A 19659-nucleotide genomic window follows, 5' to 3' on the forward strand; every position below is an offset into this window, starting at 1 on the left:
AATTTATGAAAATTCAAGGTTGGACGATATGCAACTGAAAATGATGAATTTATTTAATGATCGATGCATAGCCTATCGCGTCGATGTGGTATCATCGAAGATTTATAAATGTTCATAGCTTAGTGAGTTGAAGCTTTCCGCCTGGTTATTGCAGCCATACCACCAAGATGCTGTCTGTTGCGGGTATGATGGCTCGGAATGTTCGACCTGCAAGTTAATTTCAAATTATGTGTACCATCGTCGTCTGCTTGTAATATAGCATCAATTTCCAGAGATGACGGATTCCAAGGGCCAGCTCGTGATGATATCCGCAGGAATTTCACTGTCTTAGTTAAGAGAGTTCAAGATTCCGTAACTTTTTTTCGGACCGTACAACCTTTGTATACCCTGCAGCAAGGATCAAATCTTTAAAAAAAGTACATGCACTAGAACTGCCTCCAGTTCTTACTTACATTTATGTCATCGTCGTGTAGTTGGAAGTTCGGTTGATTTCCGAAAAATTCAGGATACATTACAGCAGTTAGATCGTCAGAGTGATCAAGACCGAGAGAATGTCCTATCTCGTGGGTAGCAACCTGTAACAGACTGACGCCTTTCTGCAATTTGTCGCTCCACTGCACCGTGTCGTCAAAATGAATGTCACCACCGTCGCTTGGGGAAGCCGCGCCGGCAAGTTCCAGGCCATCTATGCCATCGAACGGATAATCGTCATCATGATCGCATTTCTCGAAACGGATGTCAATGTCCACGTGTCCGTTTTTCTCCCGATTGAAGGTTAGATCGGCATGCCTACTCCACATACTGAATGCCTTCGCAATTTCTCTGTCAACGACCTTTGGCTCCAACCACTGTGAGTACTTCGGTATATTGTACGTTAAGTGTTTTGTATCCCAATGGCTGTCTAGTAGAACATAGCTTTGAGCGATCATGTCTTGAACGTTATTGTGCTTATCCTTAACTCTACAACGAAGACGCATCATCATTTCGGTTGTGGCTGCGTCTAGCATCCCGGTGTTTCTCAGTCCGTTGAAGCTCTGATATTCCATGATAGCTTCCTGAAAGTCGTTGTCCTTGTGCAGGCTCTCGGATACCGCAGTTTTGTAATCTTCTTTGAGATATCCGTACCGCATGAGAAAATTCTAGAACAAATTATACCTAATTATTGAAGGTCTTTTCTGAAGAAACAATTTTAGCACTCGATCGCTCCCAATTCCTCGGAACTTCATTCGTTTCATCTTTATCTAATATGGAAACCTACCACAGCTTGGCCTTGAGTCACGGTGGGCAGACTATCAGTATCGCTTTCAATAATCCCTATTCCACCTGCCAACACCGAAGTACACGAAGTCACCATTATGATCGCCGACACGCCTAACCATTGTGTGCGATTGCGTATCATCGTTGCGCGTTGTAGTGATTTGTAGTGCAATTTCAAGCTTCTTTTGTTAAAAATTTGTGATTTTCAAATTGACTTTAATCTACACTATTTTTGCTTACGGGTATATGTCACTATGGGCTTGACACTTTATAGGCTCATCGTGTTTGGGACTTTAAGTGGCGCTCAAATTGGTACTATCAACGCTGGCAGCAGCGATCACGATCGAATGGCCCGCACGATCACCGGGTAATGGCTGTAGTTGGTACTTTAATTGTCATATGTATACTATTCCTCAGGGAGCATTCGAGCGATTGAAGAAAGTTAATACAGAGTCAGCTAGAAAGAGCGCGTTGAAAGATTGCTGGAGTCACAGGTCGGTGCTGTGTCTCACTCGTATTTTAGAAGGAGGTTGCAATAGATGTAAAATTTAATACATAAATCAAATGGCTGCGACTGCAAATATCTCCGAATAGTAGCTGGTAATATGTTTATTGTTCATAGTGTTAAGAAATTCGTTTCAAGTAGTGGGATAATCGGTTAGAGCTTCACCGGTCAAAGGCAGTTATAACGACGGTTGGCTGGATTTCTACTCGTCTGGGTTTTTTCCATATATTTGCAGGGATTGGGAAATCCAAAGTAGGAAGCACCTTAATGCGTGTTCGCATAAATAAAACTTCACGTGATTGATTCATTGATGTTTTACAAAAATAATCCGTGGGTGTTTTTTGTGATTCGTTTCAAACAAAAAAAAATTAATACCTAGGATGCTGGATAGTATGATAATGTTTGTGTGCAATCTGAATATTCATAATCTGGCTCTGATACAATTTTTTTCCACTCTGAAATACAAGCGGTGTCTGAGAGTTTAACCAAAATAACACAACATATTCGATGACAAAAATCTTCCATTTACAGTTTCGATACATATGAGATTTTACGTCGAGTTTCATAAATCATAACTTATAAAACATACTACATTTTGTGTGGTATAAATGGCTGGCAAGAATTATACTATCGTAATTTGCAAGGCGAGGTAAATTATTCTTTCTTGAAACTTGCTACAAATTTGAGCTTTGCTGTTGAGGAAGATTTTTTCCATTATTTTATTGGCTGTTTTGATTCGATCGATATGATATCGATTGCGATATAATAGTTGGAAAACAAATTTCAATCTAACAAAACGGCATCCAATGAGAAGCAAAATGCCGTCAGCAAACCAGATAATATTATCAGATATTTAAAGTGTTCATAGCTTGGTGAGTTGAAGTTCTCTTCCTAATTTTTGCAGCCAAACCACCAAGATGCAGTTCGTCGCGGGTATGGTGGCTCGGAATGATCGACCTGCAAAATAATTTCAATTGTTGGTTAAGTCAGCGATGGATGTGTTATACGATTTAAGCTTACCGTGGAAGATTTTTCATTGACGCGATAGTATTTGTCACCTTTGAAGAAGTACATATTACCGTTTGGATGATGTAGCGCTGCATCGATTTGATCAGGTAAGCCTTCTATGTTTGAAATAGGCTTGGGGTAAGATGGCTTGACCGGAGGAGTTGTGTTCGGATCATATAACCAAAATTTGCTGCCCTTGAAGAAGTAAACAGTGCTGTTTGAGTTCCGCCACAGCATGGTTGCATTGAGATTGCTCGGTATCCCTGGAAAGCCGTCGCTTATCTCCCGCGGGTAGTCACCATCGATCTGACGACCACGATACCGCCAGTACTTGTTGCCTTGGAAGAAATATGTCTTGCCATTTTCATACTTGAATGCAGCATCGATGTTTCCTGCAATGTCGATCAAAACTTATATCGGGAACCTGTTTTTGTATCCTTATTGTGACGATACCTACCTGGTAGTCCCGGCCAGCCATCGGAAATGTCCTTCGGGTATCCTGGGGCTACCTCGTTCTGAAGGAGCTTGTAGTACTTGTTCCTCAGGAAGACGACGGTGCTATTTTCATCCATTTGGAAGATAGCATCAATGTTCTTAGATGTGCACAGCTCCGAATCCTTCGCTACTGAAGGGGGGCTCGTGTTTGTATTATCTATGTTATGGTCGCCATCATGCGAGCTCTCGTTCCTAGTTTTCGGGCCGTACAATCTTTGTATACGCTATAAAAAAGATCAGATCGTGAGGTCGGTTCAAGCACAAGAAGTGATACCAGGTCATCTATTCCTACTTACAAAAATATCGTCACGACTTAGCTGGAAGTTTGGATCATATCCGAAATAGGATCTAAACATTACCGCAGATTGGTCGTATGAGTGCGAGAGTCCTAGTGAATGACCAATCTCGTGAGTAGCCACCTGGAGCAGATTAGTTCCATTCTTTGAATTGACGGTCCAGTGTTCCGTGTCGTCAAAATGAATGTCACCCCCGTTCTCTGGCATAAAAGCGTGGGCTAACTCATTTCCTGCACCATCAAACGGCATGGGGTCCCAATGTACATACTTTTCGAAGCGGATGTCAATGTCCACAGGCTCGTTTCTATGTTGTGTGAAGGTCAGATCGATGTGCTCACTCCACAAACTAAACGCCTTTGCAATTTCTCTGTCAACGACACGCCAGTGCAGCCACTTGGAGTACTTTGTTATACCGTACGTCAAATGCTTCTTTTCCCATCGGCTTTTGTGCAGGACGAAGCTTTCCGCGATCTTGTTTTGAACTGTATTATGTTTATCTTTCACCCCGCAATGAGGACGCCTCATCATTTCGATTGTGGCTGCGTCAAGCACTCCCGTGCTTTTCAGACCACTGAAGCTCTGATATTTCATGATAGCTTCCTGAAAGTCGTTGTCCGTATGCTGACTCAGCGACGCATTTTTGTCCTCTTCGATGAGTTAGCCGTTCCGCAAGAGGAAACGCTAGAACAAGTTATACTGAATTATTGAAGGTCTTTGCTGAATAAACAATTCTAGCAAGTTCTACAGTGTTCGATAATTTGTTACCAAAGATAGTAAATATATTTTTGGATCTTCTTCTACAGTATTTCAATAATGGTTATAGTTGATTTCAAACCAGTACTTTCACTTACAAATATCCATGAGCTGTTTCATATATGTAAAAGTAATTACACTGAGAGTTTAGCGCTTCCACCTATTTCTACAATTCCTCGATGCTTCGTCCGGTTCACCTTCATTTGATATGGCTACGTACCTCAGCTTGGTTTTGAGTCACGGTGGGCAGACTAGCATTATCGCTTTCAATCAAACCTACTAAACCTGCCAACACCAAAGTACACGAAGTTAGCATTATGATCGCGGACACGCCTAACCATTGTGTGAGATTGCGTATCATCGTTCTGCAATGATGAAATTGAACAAAATGTCCAGGATCCTGTTAATGATCATTTATAATGGTTTTCTTCATAAGGCTGACGAACACTAGACTAAACACTCTTAACCAATAGACGAAGAGCAATTCATGCTTTAATGGTTTGAGAATCACATAATCTCAATCTATAGTTTGCATGGCAGTGTCTAGAAACATAAACGTTCGAGTATCACAAGATCTAGTGCAATTTCAACTTGCTATTTGCTGATTATTTTTCACTATTTTTGCTTAGGAGTATGAGTCACTCTGGACTTGACAGGCGACCAACCTGAGCTCGGGTACTGTTAACGCTGGCAGGAGCGATCACGATCGAATGGTATGCACGATCACCGGCTAATGACTGTGGTTAGCGCTTGGAGTATCATATTTATACAATTTCTCCGGGAGCAATAGAACGATTGATCAAAGTAAAAACAGTGTAAGCTAGAAAGACAGAGTTGAAAGATTGCTGGAGCCACAGGTCGGTGCTGTGAGTCACTCGATGTAATAAAGGACGTTGAAATCGATGTAAAATATGGTACTTAAACTGCGGAAGATAGTTGCGACTGCTGCACATGGGCTGCATAAGTCTTCGGATAGTAGCTGATGATATGTCAATGTTTATTTGTTTAGAAAATAGTTGCAGTTCGTATTAAAGTGAGAAAATCTGTAAGAAATGAACCATTTGAGTGTAGTGGAAATGATTGGCCAGAGCAAGGCGATTTATACTCTCTATTTTCACAAGGTGGTGATTGGGTATTGCAAGGTAGAAAGCGTGTATTCAAGAAGTATATCCATCACAAATGTGCTTCATCATTTTTTGATCAATCATTTCAGGCAGTTGTTAATTTATAACAACAAATCTTCTTATTCGAAGCAATGGTGTCAATTCCAAGCTGATTACTTATTCAAAGAATAACATAAAAAAATAAGTTGTACTACACTGTATCAATTACATACATTAAAGAAAAATGAAATGTTATGTCACCTGATTATAATTATCACGTGTGTTTTTGTCAAGTGATTACGGAAAATTTAATATTAGCATGCTAAAATTCCGATGATTGTATAAACGTTGAGTTTGTTTTCAGTGGGAAATTCGAGGAGTTATTTCATGTAGCCACAAGTGCTTGAATGCTTTAAGCCATGAATAATGAATAATTTTCTTTATACGTTTATTCTTTTATACCTTTGTCAATGACATACAATATAAATAAGTCATCTACTTCCCTGTCGTAGGTTTCAATTGAAGGTTGATTGTAGAATGTTGTAGATGTCTTGTTCTCAGAGAATGTAATATATTGAAAGTGAATTCAAAGTAACCTTTATAAAGGTATCTTTTTAAATTTCAGTATCACTAAATCCTAATGTCACTTTTAAATTTGTTACTATTCCGGTGTGAAACATTGATGTCTGATTTTATATTCAATTTATGTATGATATCTGAAATATGATTATACGATCTCTTTTTCTCAATGACGATAGAGAACGCGTTTCAAAGATGCATAATTCAATTTTTGTTTGAAGATATTTGACGCAATATGTTTAAATGCTATTCATTATTTCTGTGGTATCAATAGCTGCGAACGATTTGGAGTGAGACAAAATTCTATGAACTTATACATAGTATTTTTTAATAATTTATAAGGTGCATGGGTGTACCGAGACATTTGGCAAGTAAGAATTTTTTTAATCCAGAAGGAACAGATTCTCTTCGCATTTTATATTTAAAACAGTGTTTCGAATTTTTATGCAGCAGCATAGCATCATATTTTTCTTGAAATAATTATCTTAACAACAACACAAAATCAATAAAAACTTTATCAACTTAGTATTTCATTTCACACTATTTGATATAAATCTAAGCCTCACGATTTAAGTTTTGCGGAAAATTATTTGCATTGTTTTTTGGTAGTTTTAATTCGAATTTGATCTATATAAATATCAATGATGAACAGCATCGATCGTGGGTCGAAATTCCTAGCGAATCAACGATTGTGAACAATTGTGACGGATTGTGATACGATTGTTGGATTACAAATGTCAAACTAACAAAGTGGAAAACCAATAGACAGAAAAATGAAAAGAAAATTAGATAATATGCTATTGAGTTTGATCATTTATTTAATGATTTTTGCATGAGTTGAGGCTCGCTGTCTGGTTATTGCATCTCAACCACTAAGATGCAGTCTATCGTGTCGGCCTGCAAGTTAATTTCAATTCATGAGCAAGTCAGCGACGGATATCTTGTACTATTTAAGCTTACTGTGGATAATTTTTCATTGATGCGATAGTAGTTATCACTCAAAGACGAAGGTACCATCGTCGTCTGGTTGAGAAATATCATCAATTTCCAGAGGTGTCCATTCTCCCCATTCCTCCCATTCCTCCGATTCCAAGGGCCAGTTCGTGATGATATCCGCAGGAATTTTATTGTCTGGGTTGAAAGAGTGCAAGCGTCCGTAATTTTTTTTCGGGCCGTACAACCTTTGTATACCCTGCAGCAAGGATCAGATCTTGAAATAAGTACATGCACCAGAAGTGCTTCCAGTTCTTACTTACAATAATGTCATCGTAGTGTAACTGGAAGTTCGGTTGATTTCCGGGAAATTCAGCATACATTACAGCAGATGGATTGTGAGAGTGATCAAGGCCGAGTGAATGACCAATCTCGTGAGTGGCAACCTGTAACAGACTGACGCCTCTCCGCAATTTGGTAGTCCATGGTTCTGCGTCGTCAAAATGAATGAAACCACCTTGGCTAGGGGAACCCGCGTGGGCAAGTACTGAACCTGGGCCATCGAACGGTTCATGGCTACCATGTTCGTCTTTTTCAAAGCGGATATCAATGTGTGCGGGTCCGGCTTTCTTCGGTTTGAAGCTTAGATCGGCATGCCTACTCCACATACTGAATGCCTTCGCAATTTCTCTGTCAACGACCTTTGGCTCCAACCACTGTGAGTACTTCGATACCCTGTACGTCAAGCGCTTTGTATTCCAACGGCTGCCTAGCAGAGCGTAGCTGTGAACAATCGTGTCTTGGGTGTTATTGTGCTTATCCTTTACTCCGCAACGAGGACGCCACATCATTTCGGTTGTTGCTGCGTCTAGCACACCAGTGCTTTTCAGTCCGTTGAAGCTCTGATATTCCATGATAGCTTCCTGAAAGTCGTTGTCCTTGTGCAGGCTCTCGGATACCGCAGTTTTGTAATCTTCTTTGAGATATCCGTACCGCATGAGAAAATTCTAGAACAAATTATACCTAATTATTGAAGGTCTTTTCTGAAGAAACAATTTTAGCACTCGATTGCTTCCAATCCCTCGGAACTTCATTCGTTTCATCTTTATCTAATGTAGAAACCTACCACAGCTTGGCCTTGAGTCACGGTGGGCAGACTATCAGTATCGCTTTCAATACTCCCTATTCCACCTGCCAACACCGAAGTACACGAAGTCACCATTATGATCGCCGACACGCCTAACCATTGTGTGAGATTGCGTATCATCGTTGCGCGTTGATTACAGCAGTGCCAATTTGAATGATACCAATTCTTTTTGATCCGTTAGTTCGACTGACGGGTTCTGCAATGATGAAGTTGAACAAAATTTCAGAGGTGCTAATACTGATGGTTTTCTTACAGCTTTCTTCATAAGGTTGACGAAGTTGACGAACACTCGACTTTACTTTCTGATCAATTAGAAGATGAACAATTAATGTTTCAGTGATGTAAATTACATAATGTCGAACTGTTCTATGACGTAGTCGATGAAGGATGCCATGGCTTGGTTTTAAAATTCACTAATTTGTGTAACGGGTATATATCAGGGTATACTTGATACTTTATAGCCTCACCGTTTTTAAGACTGAAAATGACGCTAAAATTGAACCCGGATTAACATAGTTTAATACCACTAGTAACGTTGTCAGTAACGCTGACAGGACAGCGATCACGATCGAATGGTACGCACTTTTTCTAGCTAATGACTCTGGTTAGTGCTTTGGGTATGGTATTTATATCATTCCTACGGGAGCGATTTCACGAGGTAAAAACAACGCCAGGAAGAAATATTTAATTGAAATAGTCTCAGCTCAGAACTGTGTGTCGCTCGCTTTCACAAAAGACATTGCAATATATGTAATATATGATACATAAATCAGCAAGCTGCAGCTGCTGAATGTAGACTGCAAAAGTCTATGGATAGTAGCTTGTGATATGCAAATGTTCATATTTCCAGAAATTGGTTTCAGGTAGTGCTGGAGTGCAATAATTGGTAAGAGCTGCACAAGTTGAAGGCAGCTATAATGATGACTGACTTAAAATCTGATGGTCTGGGATTTTCCACTCATTTTTTTATCATTGGGATTTCCATTGTACGCAAAGCAGTTCTAGGCACCTCAATGCGTGTACGCGAGAAAGAAAGATTCATTAATGTTTTGCAAAAATGTTGCGCGTGTATTTTATTCGATTTACTCAAATGAAAAAATCAATACTTAGAAAGCTTGCTGGATAGTATGACATTGTTTGTGTGCAGTTAGTATAATCCTGCTTTATATTACTCTAAATCAAATTTGTTCCTCTAATTCTTAAACTTTTAACGGCATATTCGCAACAGAACTAATTCTTAAACTGTTAACGGCTTATTCGCAACTTTTATTTTATTCGAAGAAGAAAATCTTCCACTTACAGTTTTTGTGTGATATAAATGAATAGCAAGAATGATTGTATCGTACACTTTCTATGAACATTTTTAACTACCGCAACGTTATATCGTAGATGTGTTCAAGGCATAATTAGAAAGTTTGTTTAAATCCAGTAGAGGTATCTCTTTGCCATTCTAACCGAAATTGGATAATGAATATTTGTATAGCAGCATAGAAGCATATCTTTTCATAAAAGATCTTCTTAACTATAAACAAATCCAATGAATAGATGGTCGATGCGCATCAGAGAGTGTTTAAGAAAGGTAAAATTTTCATTCTTACAGCTTGCTTCAAATTTTGAGCCAGCTCTATGGTTTTGCTTTTGAAAAGAATTATTTGCATTGTTTTATTTTAATTTTTTGAATGAAAGTTCAATCTATTCTTTCCAGATCGATTTAAAATAATTGTTAGTGGCATTAAATGAAAAGTCAGTGGCATTCAATGTTAGTGAATTCAATGAAAAGATTGTCGATATGCAACTGCAAGTGTATGATATAGAACGTAAACGTATCGAGAACGTAAATCATTTTTCCTTGAACCTTCATACAAATTTGAGTCAACTCCCTTTTTTTTTCTCTGGTCGACTAGTGCTATGTGCACTGTTTAATCCTGAATGTTAAACGCATCGTTCGTGAGTCCAAATTCATCATTACATGATCGACTACGATGCAATCGTTGTATTACAAATTTCAAAATTACCAAGCGGATCCAATATGTAGAAAAATGACAAAAACCAGAAAATATTTTATTTTGTTTTGATATTAATCTTGATTGTATTCTTTTTGCATTGCCTATCATGTCATCTGTTTAATCATCAAAGTTTTAAAAGTGTTCATAGTTGGTTAGGTGAGTTGAATCTCTAGTCCAAGTTTTTGCAACCAAACCACCAAGATGCAGTTCGTCGCGGGTATGGCTGTCCGGAATGATCGACCTGCAAGTTAATTTCCATTTAAGAGTAAGTCAGCTATAGATATCTTATACTATTTAAGCTTACCGTGGATGATTTTCCATCGACGCGATAGTATTTGTCACCTCTGAAGAAGTACATATTACCGTTCGGATGATGTAGCGCTGCATCGATTTGATCAGGTAAGCCTTCTATGTTTGAAATAGGCTTGGGGTAAGACGGCTTGACCGGAGGAGTTGTGTTCGGGTCATATAACCAAAATTTGCGGTCCTTGAAGAAGTAAACAGTACTGTTGGAGTTCCACCACAGCATGGCTGCATTGAGATTGTTCGGTATCCCTGGAAAGCCGTCGCTTATCTCCCGCGGGTAGTCACCATCGATCTGACGACCTCGATATCGCCAGTACTTGTTGCCTTGGAAGAAGTATGTCTTGCCATTTTCATACGTGAATGCAGCATCGATGTTTCCTGCAATGTCGATCAAAACTTATATCGGGAATCTGTTTTTGTATCCTTATTGTGACGATACCTACCTGGAAGTCCCGGCCAGCCATCGGAAATGTCCTTCGGGTATCCTGGGGCTACCTCGTTCTGGAGGAGCTTGTAGTACTTGTTCCTCAGGAAGACGATGGTGCTATCATCATCCGTTTGGAAGATAGCATCAATGTTCTTAGATGTGCACAGCTCCGATTCCTGCGCTACTGAAGGTCGGCTCGTGATTGTATTCGAAGCCATACCGATGTTATTCTCGCCATCATGCCAGCTTCTATACCTGTTTTTCTTGCCGTACAGCCTTTGTATACCCTTTAGAAAGGATCAGATCGTGAGGTCGGTGCAAGCACAAGAAGTGATACCAGGTCATCTATTCCTACTTACAAAAATATCGTCACGACTTAGCTGGAAGTTTGGATCATACCCGAGATAGGCAAAATACATTGCGTCAGATTGGTCACGCGTGTCCAAGAGTCCTAGTGAATGGCCAACCTCGTGAGTAGCCACCTGGAGCAGATTAGTTCCATTCGTTGAATTGACGGTCCAGTGTTCCGTGTCGTCAAAATGAATGTCACCTCCGTGCTTTGGTATGAAAGCGTGGGCTAATACCTGTCCTGGACCATCGAACGGGTTTTCGTCGTGATGTATGTACTTTTCGAAGCGGATGTCAATGTCCACAGGCTCGTTTCTATGTTGTGTGAAGGTCAGATCGATGTGCTCACTCCACAAACTAAACGCCTTTGCAATTTCTCTGTCAACCACACTCCAGTGCAGCCACTTCGAGTACTTTGTTATACCGTACGTCAAATGCTTCTTTTCCCATCGGCTTTTGTGCAGGACGAAGCTTTCCACGGACTTGTTTTGAACTGTATTATGCTTATCTTTCAACCCGCAACGAGGACGCCTCATCATTTCGGTTGTGGCTGCGTCAAGCACTCCCGTGCTTTTCAGATAATTGAGGCTCTGATATTCCATGATAGCTTCCTGGAAGTCGTTGTCCGTATGCTGACTCACGGACGCATTTTTGTCCTCTTCGATGAGGTAGCCGTTCCGCAAGAGAAAACGCTAGAACAGGTTATACTGAATTATTGAAGGTCTTTGCTGAATAAACAATTCTAGCAAGTTCTACAGTGTTCGATAATTTGTTACCAAAGATAGTAAATATATTTTTGGATCTTCTTCTACAGTATTTCAATAATGGTTATAGTTGATTTCAAACCAGTACTTTCACTTACAAATATCCATGAGCTGTTTCATATATGTAAAAGTAATTACACTGAGAGTTTAGCGCTTCCACCTATTTCTACAATTCCTCGATGCTTCGTCCGGTTCACCTTCATTTGATTTAGCTACGTACCTCAGCTTGGTTTTGAGTCACGGTGGGCAGACTATCAGTATCGCTTTCAATCAAACCTACTAAACCTGCCAACACCAAAGTACACGAAGTCACCATTATGATCGCGGACACTCCTAACCATTGTATGCGATTGCGTATCATCGTTCTGCAATGATGAAATTGAACAAAATGTCCAGGATGCTTTTAATGATCATTTATAATGGTTTTCTTCATAAGGTTGACGAACACTAGACTAAACACTCTTAACCAATAGACGAAGAGCAATTCGAGTATCACAAGATCTAGGGCAATTTCAAGCTTCGTTCCAGATAAACGTGCTATTTTCTGATTATTTTTCACTATTTTTGCTTTGGGGTATGAGTCACTCTGGACTTGACAGGCGACCAACCTGAGCTCGGGTACTGTTAACGCTGGCAGGAGCGATCACGATCGAATGGTATGCACGATCACCGGCTAATGACTGTGGTTAGCGCTTCGAGTATCATATTTATACAATTTCTCCAGGAGCATTAGAACGATTGAACAAAGTAAAAGCTTACACTGTAGCTAGAAAGAGAGAGTTTAAAGATTTATGCAGTCACAGGTCGGTGCTGTGAGTCACTCGATGCATTAAAGGCTGTTGCAGTAGAAGTGAAAATTTTACATAATTGAAACAATTGAGGCTACCGAAAAATGGTCGAAGTTTATGTGGAAGTAGACTAAACGGTAAGAGAAGAAATTGAAGGCAGAAAAGTAGTTTTTCCAGTGTGATTTATATTCTCTTTTCTCAATTCTTTGTGGTGATTGGAAATTCCAAAGCAGGAAGCACCTTAATTCTTTTTCTTAATTTTTTCACCATTCAAGCAGTTGTATTTGTAAAAAAACGCCATCTTCATAAAAAAAGTGTAAATTGCAAGAGTATAACTTATTTATTGAAGTTAATGAAATAATATGCTATTTGCAAGTAATTACATTTTTTAAGAAAAATACTCTTATAGCCAATCATTAAATCATTGGAAGTCTCCTGTTTTCAGTATGAAATTCAAATTGGTTCATGTAGTCAAAATTGCTTTGAATCCTTCAACAATGAATATTATCAATTACTATGAATATAATAATAAATAAATAGTAAATAGTAAAAGTATATCATTTATGATTCATGAGAAATAGTAACAATATTTTCAAGAAAAACAGATAATTCTTTTATTTAATTTTTTTTTCTGGAGAGGACAATTTTTATGGGCCAGAAATTTTCTTCTTAAAGACATTGTAAAAAATAATTGCGAAAATAAGAAAATTGTTGTATAACACAAAGTCATGTTTCAATGTTTTACTAAACGTTTATTACAAAATATTAATGAATGCAAAACAATTTTTACGTGATATCAATACATGCTAAGAATGAGGATATTTTTAGAACTTTTTTCTATGGACTGATAATTTTTTTTATTAAAGAGATCATATTTCATATTTTTCTGAATAGCAGTGGGTCTTGGTTTTATATCTTGATTGATAGCCTTGAAAATTTAGGATGGTCTGGTTTGAAGCCATAAGTAGAGGAATCACTCTCTCGGTTTAAATCAGCAGGTTTCTTGTATTCTGAATGCTTATTGTAACAACGTGCCTGAGATCAACTGTTTCATCTTTTCTCGGCTCGTTTGGAGTCGTTTTGCACAGATGCATTGATCGATGATTCAGCACATGACCATCATGACAAATACGTGCGTATGGAAATGATTGAAAGAAGAAAGGTTTTACGTTCGCGAGATGTCGATATACTAATGGACAACTTAATGGTAATAGTAATTAATTTATTCCAATAAATGTCGTAACATATTAAAAGACATATATATCTTACATGTAAGCTACTTCACTTGGTTCCATCTATTTCATTCCAACATTTGGTTGGAACTATTAGTTATTATACTAGTTGAAACAGGTGGCAGTACTATTTAAAAATCCCATTTGATGTGAATGGGTGTTGTGATATGGAAAATATCTGTTTGTTTACATGGTTTGTTAATATGAAATATTACGAATAATTATGTCCTTTTAAAAGGTACGATTCGGTGCAGATTCTCAAATGACGCCTGTAATTAATAATCTCAATGAATGTAAATGCTAAATCCGGGCGATTGGAAATCGTAAATACAGATCGGGCAAGCTGAGTTTGTTTCCCTTATAACATAAAAAATGATGTCCTTTCAACATTCCGAAAGCTGAGGTTCTGAGGTTTGCAAGAACCGTTATTTGAAAGCGTTGTGTCGTGCAGGTTTCTAAAGTTCGGGATTTTGCATAAGCTTTTTGTGTATGCTTATATCATAGGGTAAAAATTAACTCTCTCTGTATTTTACGCATAAAAGAAACTTTCAACCATCACCACAACGTATAATGTACAACAACTGATGCAACGAGGTAAAGTTTTTTCGACATTCTGAACATGACGAATTTATTATCTTTCTCGAATGGATATAAATGTATAGCATGTAACTTGTACAAAAAGGTTTACTCTATTAATGCAGCATTCCGCTCTTATTAACCTTATTGTGAAGCTGGACCGTCACTCTGAGGGATAATTGATTAAAATAAAATATTATCCTGATTGTTAATTCTTTGAATAACAAAGCAAATGTATCGAAAACTTACCATTATCAAAAATCCAGGAAATCTCTTCCAAGGAATCTTCAATATCAAGTTCAAATTAAACAAAAGAAATATTAGCCTCATTTGTGCGTTGAATTATAATATTAATCTTTCTAATCTTACCAGCATCAAACGTCCAGAAATTGTCGTTCAAGAAATCATCTAGCTCGTCAAACGTTTCCATTCCACTTTTTTCAGTGGTTGTTATGATATCAGTCTCATTCTTGCACCCAAACCACCATGCTGCAGTTTGTCTCGGGAATGGAGGATCATCCTGGTCAACCTGGAAGGGAAAGCGCAGTGTTGCTTTTCTAAATGACTGGACGGGTGCAGAATATCATAGCGTCATAGAGTTCAACGTGCTCTATTAAGCACACCTTACCTGAAGCTTTTCATTATTGAAGCGATAGTACTTATCATCCTTGAAGAAGTAGGTGAATTTTTTTCCTTGATGTACCACAGCATTGATTCCATTTGGGATACCGTTCCAGTACGAGATCTCCTTCGGATAGACCGCGGGTACTGGTGGCTTCTTCTTCGAATTATACCGCCAAAATTGGCTTCCTTTGAAGAAGTAAATTCCAGCATTATATCCCCAGACCATGACCGCATCGAGATGGTTTGGAATTCCTGGAAAACCATCACTGATCTCCTTCGGATAGTCGGCATCCATTTCCTTTCCTCGATAGCGCCAGTATTTAGTACCCTGGAAAAAGTACGTCTTGCCATTCTGGTGTGTGAAAGCAGCATCAATTTTGCCTGAAATGTACAGCACAGTATTAAATATTGACCTAAGTCAGAGCCTTCTATTACGTTTGTTTCCTGTTGAGAGTGACACATACCCGGAAGTCCCGGCCAGCCTTCGGAAATGTTCTTCGGATAGCCTGGAGCAATGTCGTTTGCTACGATCCTGTAATACTTGTCACCTTTGAATATAAACGTCTTGTTGTCGCTGGTATGGAAAATGGAATCGATGGATGGTGAATTACACAGATTCGGGTGCTCTTCTTTCGGGCTTATCGGGTTGGTTGACTGACCAATCTTGGTTTTCGGGCCGTACAATGATTGAATACCCTACAGAAAGATAGGAACCGTTTAGCTCACAAGTGTGTAGCCATCTGAAAATTCTCACCAAAATATCATCCTTGCTGAGCTGGAAATTGGGATTGTATCCACGGTAGAAAGGTTCCATCAGTGCAGAATGAACTCTGGAATGGCCGAGGCCAAGTGAGTGACCAAATTCGTGCGCCGCCACCTGGAACAGATTGATTCCGTTCTCTACTCCAATGGTCCATTGTTCTGCGTCGTCAAAATGCGCATTGCCGCCATACATCGGAAAATATGCGTGTGCCAAAACTCCTCCTGGTCCATCGAATGCCTCCTCATCACTGTGGCCGTTTACTTCGAAGCGAATATCAATGTCGGCGGCTCCGATATACTTTTGCCTGAAGCTCAAATCGGTGTGGTCGCTCCACACGCTGAAAGCTCGCGAGATCTCGTTATCGACTTCCTGTCGTTGCAGCAATTTCGGGTACTTGGAAATACGGTATGTCAAATTCTTTTTCCTCCAGTGGATTCTCCGCAAGGCAAAGTTTTCCGTGTGCGCGTCTGCCCCGTAACCGATCATATCGATCACACTGCAGCGTGGCAGCGACATCAGTGCTATCGTCTCGTCATTCAGTTCACCGGTAACATTTAGTCCAGAAAAACGTTGAAAGTTTTTGATCGCATTTTCCAAGGTTTCATCCACGATCAAGCTATGAGTCCATGGATTGTAAATTTTCTCAAGATATCCGAATCGGGACAAGTAATGCTGGAGATTTGTAATGATTGAAAAGAGTATGATATGCGATTCAATTTAGCAAATTAAAATGAGAAAATACTGGTACATATGAAAATACAGGAGTATAGAGTATTAAACATACATACCACTGGGCTTAGCTTCATAGAACTTGCTTCATCGGCTAGTACGATCACACTTGCCCCTAACAGTGCAATTACTAGCGATTGCCTCAAGCAATCGATAATATGAAGCATTGTGATGGGCTTATATTATTGATTGATGGGTGTTTTATTCTTTAATATGCTGAACACTTCTGGAATAGGAGAATTTATGTTTACATCGTGCAAGGTTTACCATGACAATGCTTTTTATTATGGGAATACCTTAAGAAAATCTTTGCTCAATTTAATTATGCCATTTTAACTTAAATACCATTCAATGCAAAGCTCTTTTAACTTAAATATCATTCGGCAAAGCAAAGGGACTTCAATGCAAAGCTTGATAGAGACCCAATGTACCGCCAATACATTGGTAATCACAGTCTACATGAGCACAGTAATGATAATGGTAATAGATTGGTCCAACTTGCAACAGCAAGTAATCTGGTTGTGGGAATTACCAAGTTTTCACCCTCGGGGCATCCACAATGTCACTTGGGTGTCCCCAGATGGAGCCACTTCTAACCAGATCGACCACGTGTTGATAAGCCTCCAAAGACAGTCCAGCCTGTTTAATGCTAACACATATAGAGGAGCCAACATCGATTCCGATCGAACGAGTACACCGCACCAAGAAACACCAATGGTGCACACAACACAACGCACAAGAAACACAACGGGTGCAGGAGCTCCAAAGAATCGAAGTGTGATACGACCCAGGAAAACTATTTTAGCAAAAGATAGCACCAAACGATGTAGCAGAAGACAAACGGATCAAGCAGACGACTGAGAACCCCGGGTTGGAGATAAATGAGGCAAAAACCAAAATGAAGGTGACACCGTCAGCGGCCCTGCTAACAAATACTAATGTGAGTCTACGCAGGGGTGATGTACAGACGAAACCCTTTTAGACGCGTTCGAGAGGAAGATGCTTCGAAGGATTTTTGGCCCCGTATGTGTTTAAGGACAATGGAGGAGCCGATGCAATGAAGAGCTCTACGCACTGTACGATAGTATCACTGTCATGAAGCGAATTAGACTCGCCAGGTTCCGGTGGGCTGGTCACGCACAGCGGTGGGTTAAACTGTCACTGGACGGCCCAATCCGTAAAGTCCTTTTAATCTGCCCGCATGGGCAGAGGAGGCGTGGTATGTCCAAACTGAGATGGAGAGGATGCGTCCGCAAGAAAGGCCCGGATCAGCGATTAGCAGACAACGACGCTCGACCACGAACGGTTCCGGTTTCTCTTGGAGCAGGCCAAGGCCGCTAAGCGGTTGTAGCGCCTGATATCTCAAAGACTTATATTAAGAATAATGCTTGCATGCTAGCACTAGAATAAACACACTTGAGCACTGAATCTCGAACACTATCACTTTTTTTACTCAATAACTTCCTATTCGGATCTTACCGATAGATTCACCAACGCTCGGAGCTAACGTTACGAACGTCTGAGTCGAGTACTCTCCACCTAATAAGAACTGTAGAATCCTAACTTATCCAATATAAAGAAATTCTACGAAGGCAAACGCGTTGTTCTGAAGCGTAAGAGTGGGAGGCTATGCAGTATGCAAATTAATTGCACTACACACTATTTGCTGGGGTTTCCCTTCAAACTAGTAGCCGCAGTGGATATAACAGCATATAATTCCTACACAAATGCAATTGGAAGGAAGAAATAGACGCATAATTTTAACCTCTGGGAAGGAGAGAAAGAGAAAATGATAAATGAAGAATACAGGTAAAGAAACCTGCGAAGAAACGGAATACAACCTATACAAACGTATCGATTGCTGGACTGAGTTATTTTCTGGAACTCTTAATATTTTCATTTACTAAATAATCATATATTCTTTTTATGACCACTTTTGACACATGTTGTCATTTTCTCACGTTGCGCATATGTAATAATACGACGAACTATTTTGTAATAGGATTTCTGAGACATTGGGTACCAAAACCAATAAAAAGTTGATTGTTACTGTTAATGTAGCTCCATCCACCCGTATCCGATCGCATCCGAAGGCAAACGACGAAGGTGACAATCGATGTCTTATATCTTAACTGCAGGTCAACGAAATTAACCTGCAAATCAGACAGCAACTGTTTTTGCTACCATCCTGCTTCGAATGCATTAAATATATGATCTACAGTTGATCAAACACTAACGGTTTTATCAAAGATTGGTTGTATGAGAACTTGTACAACTTCTAGTCAAGCAAAACGTATTCTTACGATAGAAGATGCTTTTTATATGATGCTACTTGAATAAACTCTAGTTTATTTCTCTGAAACATTTTTTTACCGCTGATTTGGGAGTTCAACATGATCTGCATATGAAACTGCTTTTCTGGAGGAGATAAACACATCGTTTATATCATAAACTATATTATTGGCAGCCAATAAACAATTTTGTACAGTTAATATGACCATTAACAGTATATCACCAACAACAGTTTCAGTATAAAATCAGTTTTCAAAATTGCATGCATGAATTCAATTAAACGAATGATGGAAATGCATACAGATATAAATAAATTGGCTTCAAAATGTGCTTCTTATTTGCGAAATTCCCCTAACTAACTATTTTTGAAGTCCAGCGCTTATGCATTAAATTCAAATCAAAATTTCGAAGGACCTTACGCAAGTGCTATGAAAGCGCCATCTATTGCTAATATGATAAACTACATCAAGTACGTTGCACGCAAGCATTGTACGCAAGCCACGTGCGAGGGATTTTTGAACACGTGGTAAAAATGTTCACGATCGAAGTTGCATAACGTCTTCTAATGTGCGAGGCTTACTAAGTGGTTTAAGCCGTCGAGCACCTTACTGCTTCTGTTTTGTTCTGTTACACATCTTCCTTTTTATCCATACTGCACTTCCAACAGGATTTCTAAAGCTGCATAATCTACAATGTGTACAGCATAAACATGCTAGTGTTGTACGACA

The 19659-nt window shown here is 39.3% G+C and overlaps 3 protein-coding genes across 3 annotated transcripts; all 3 read right to left on the bottom strand.

The window, feature by feature from the left end:
- Nucleotides 1-2463: 2463 nt before the first annotated feature.
- Nucleotides 2464-7927, bottom strand: LOC128724942 (matrix metalloproteinase-24-like). The gene is made up of 5 exons (XM_053818663.1): nt 7483-7927; nt 3562-3791; nt 3228-3489; nt 2783-3162; nt 2464-2719 (listed from the first exon to the last, which is right to left on the bottom strand). The coding sequence occupies exons 1-5, from the start codon at nt 7925-7927 to the stop codon at nt 2654-2656; spliced, it is 1383 nt and encodes a 460-aa protein (XP_053674638.1). The 3' UTR covers nt 2464-2653.
- A 2287-nt stretch (nt 7928-10214) lies between these two features.
- Nucleotides 10215-12268, bottom strand: LOC128724943 (interstitial collagenase-like). Its single transcript, XM_053818664.1, is given in 6 exon segments — nt 10215-10256; nt 10258-10323; nt 10387-10766; nt 10832-11102; nt 11175-11821; nt 12208-12268. Coding segments are annotated over 6 exon segments (1467 nt in total).
- A 2285-nt stretch (nt 12269-14553) lies between these two features.
- Nucleotides 14554-16497, bottom strand: LOC128727372 (matrix metalloproteinase-14-like). Its single transcript, XM_053821283.1, has 6 exons — nt 15902-16497; nt 15612-15843; nt 15152-15528; nt 14893-15052; nt 14773-14808; nt 14554-14691 (listed from the first exon to the last, which is right to left on the bottom strand). Exons 1-6 carry the CDS (start codon nt 16424-16426, stop codon nt 14687-14689), a joined length of 1335 nt encoding a protein of 444 aa, XP_053677258.1. The 5' UTR covers nt 16427-16497; the 3' UTR covers nt 14554-14686.
- Nucleotides 16498-19659: the final 3162 nt, after the last annotated feature.

Source organism: Anopheles nili, chromosome 3, assembly GCF_943737925.1.
Source record: "Anopheles nili chromosome 3, idAnoNiliSN_F5_01, whole genome shotgun sequence".
In the NCBI taxonomy this organism is placed as follows: Eukaryota; Metazoa; Arthropoda; class Insecta; order Diptera; family Culicidae; genus Anopheles; species Anopheles nili.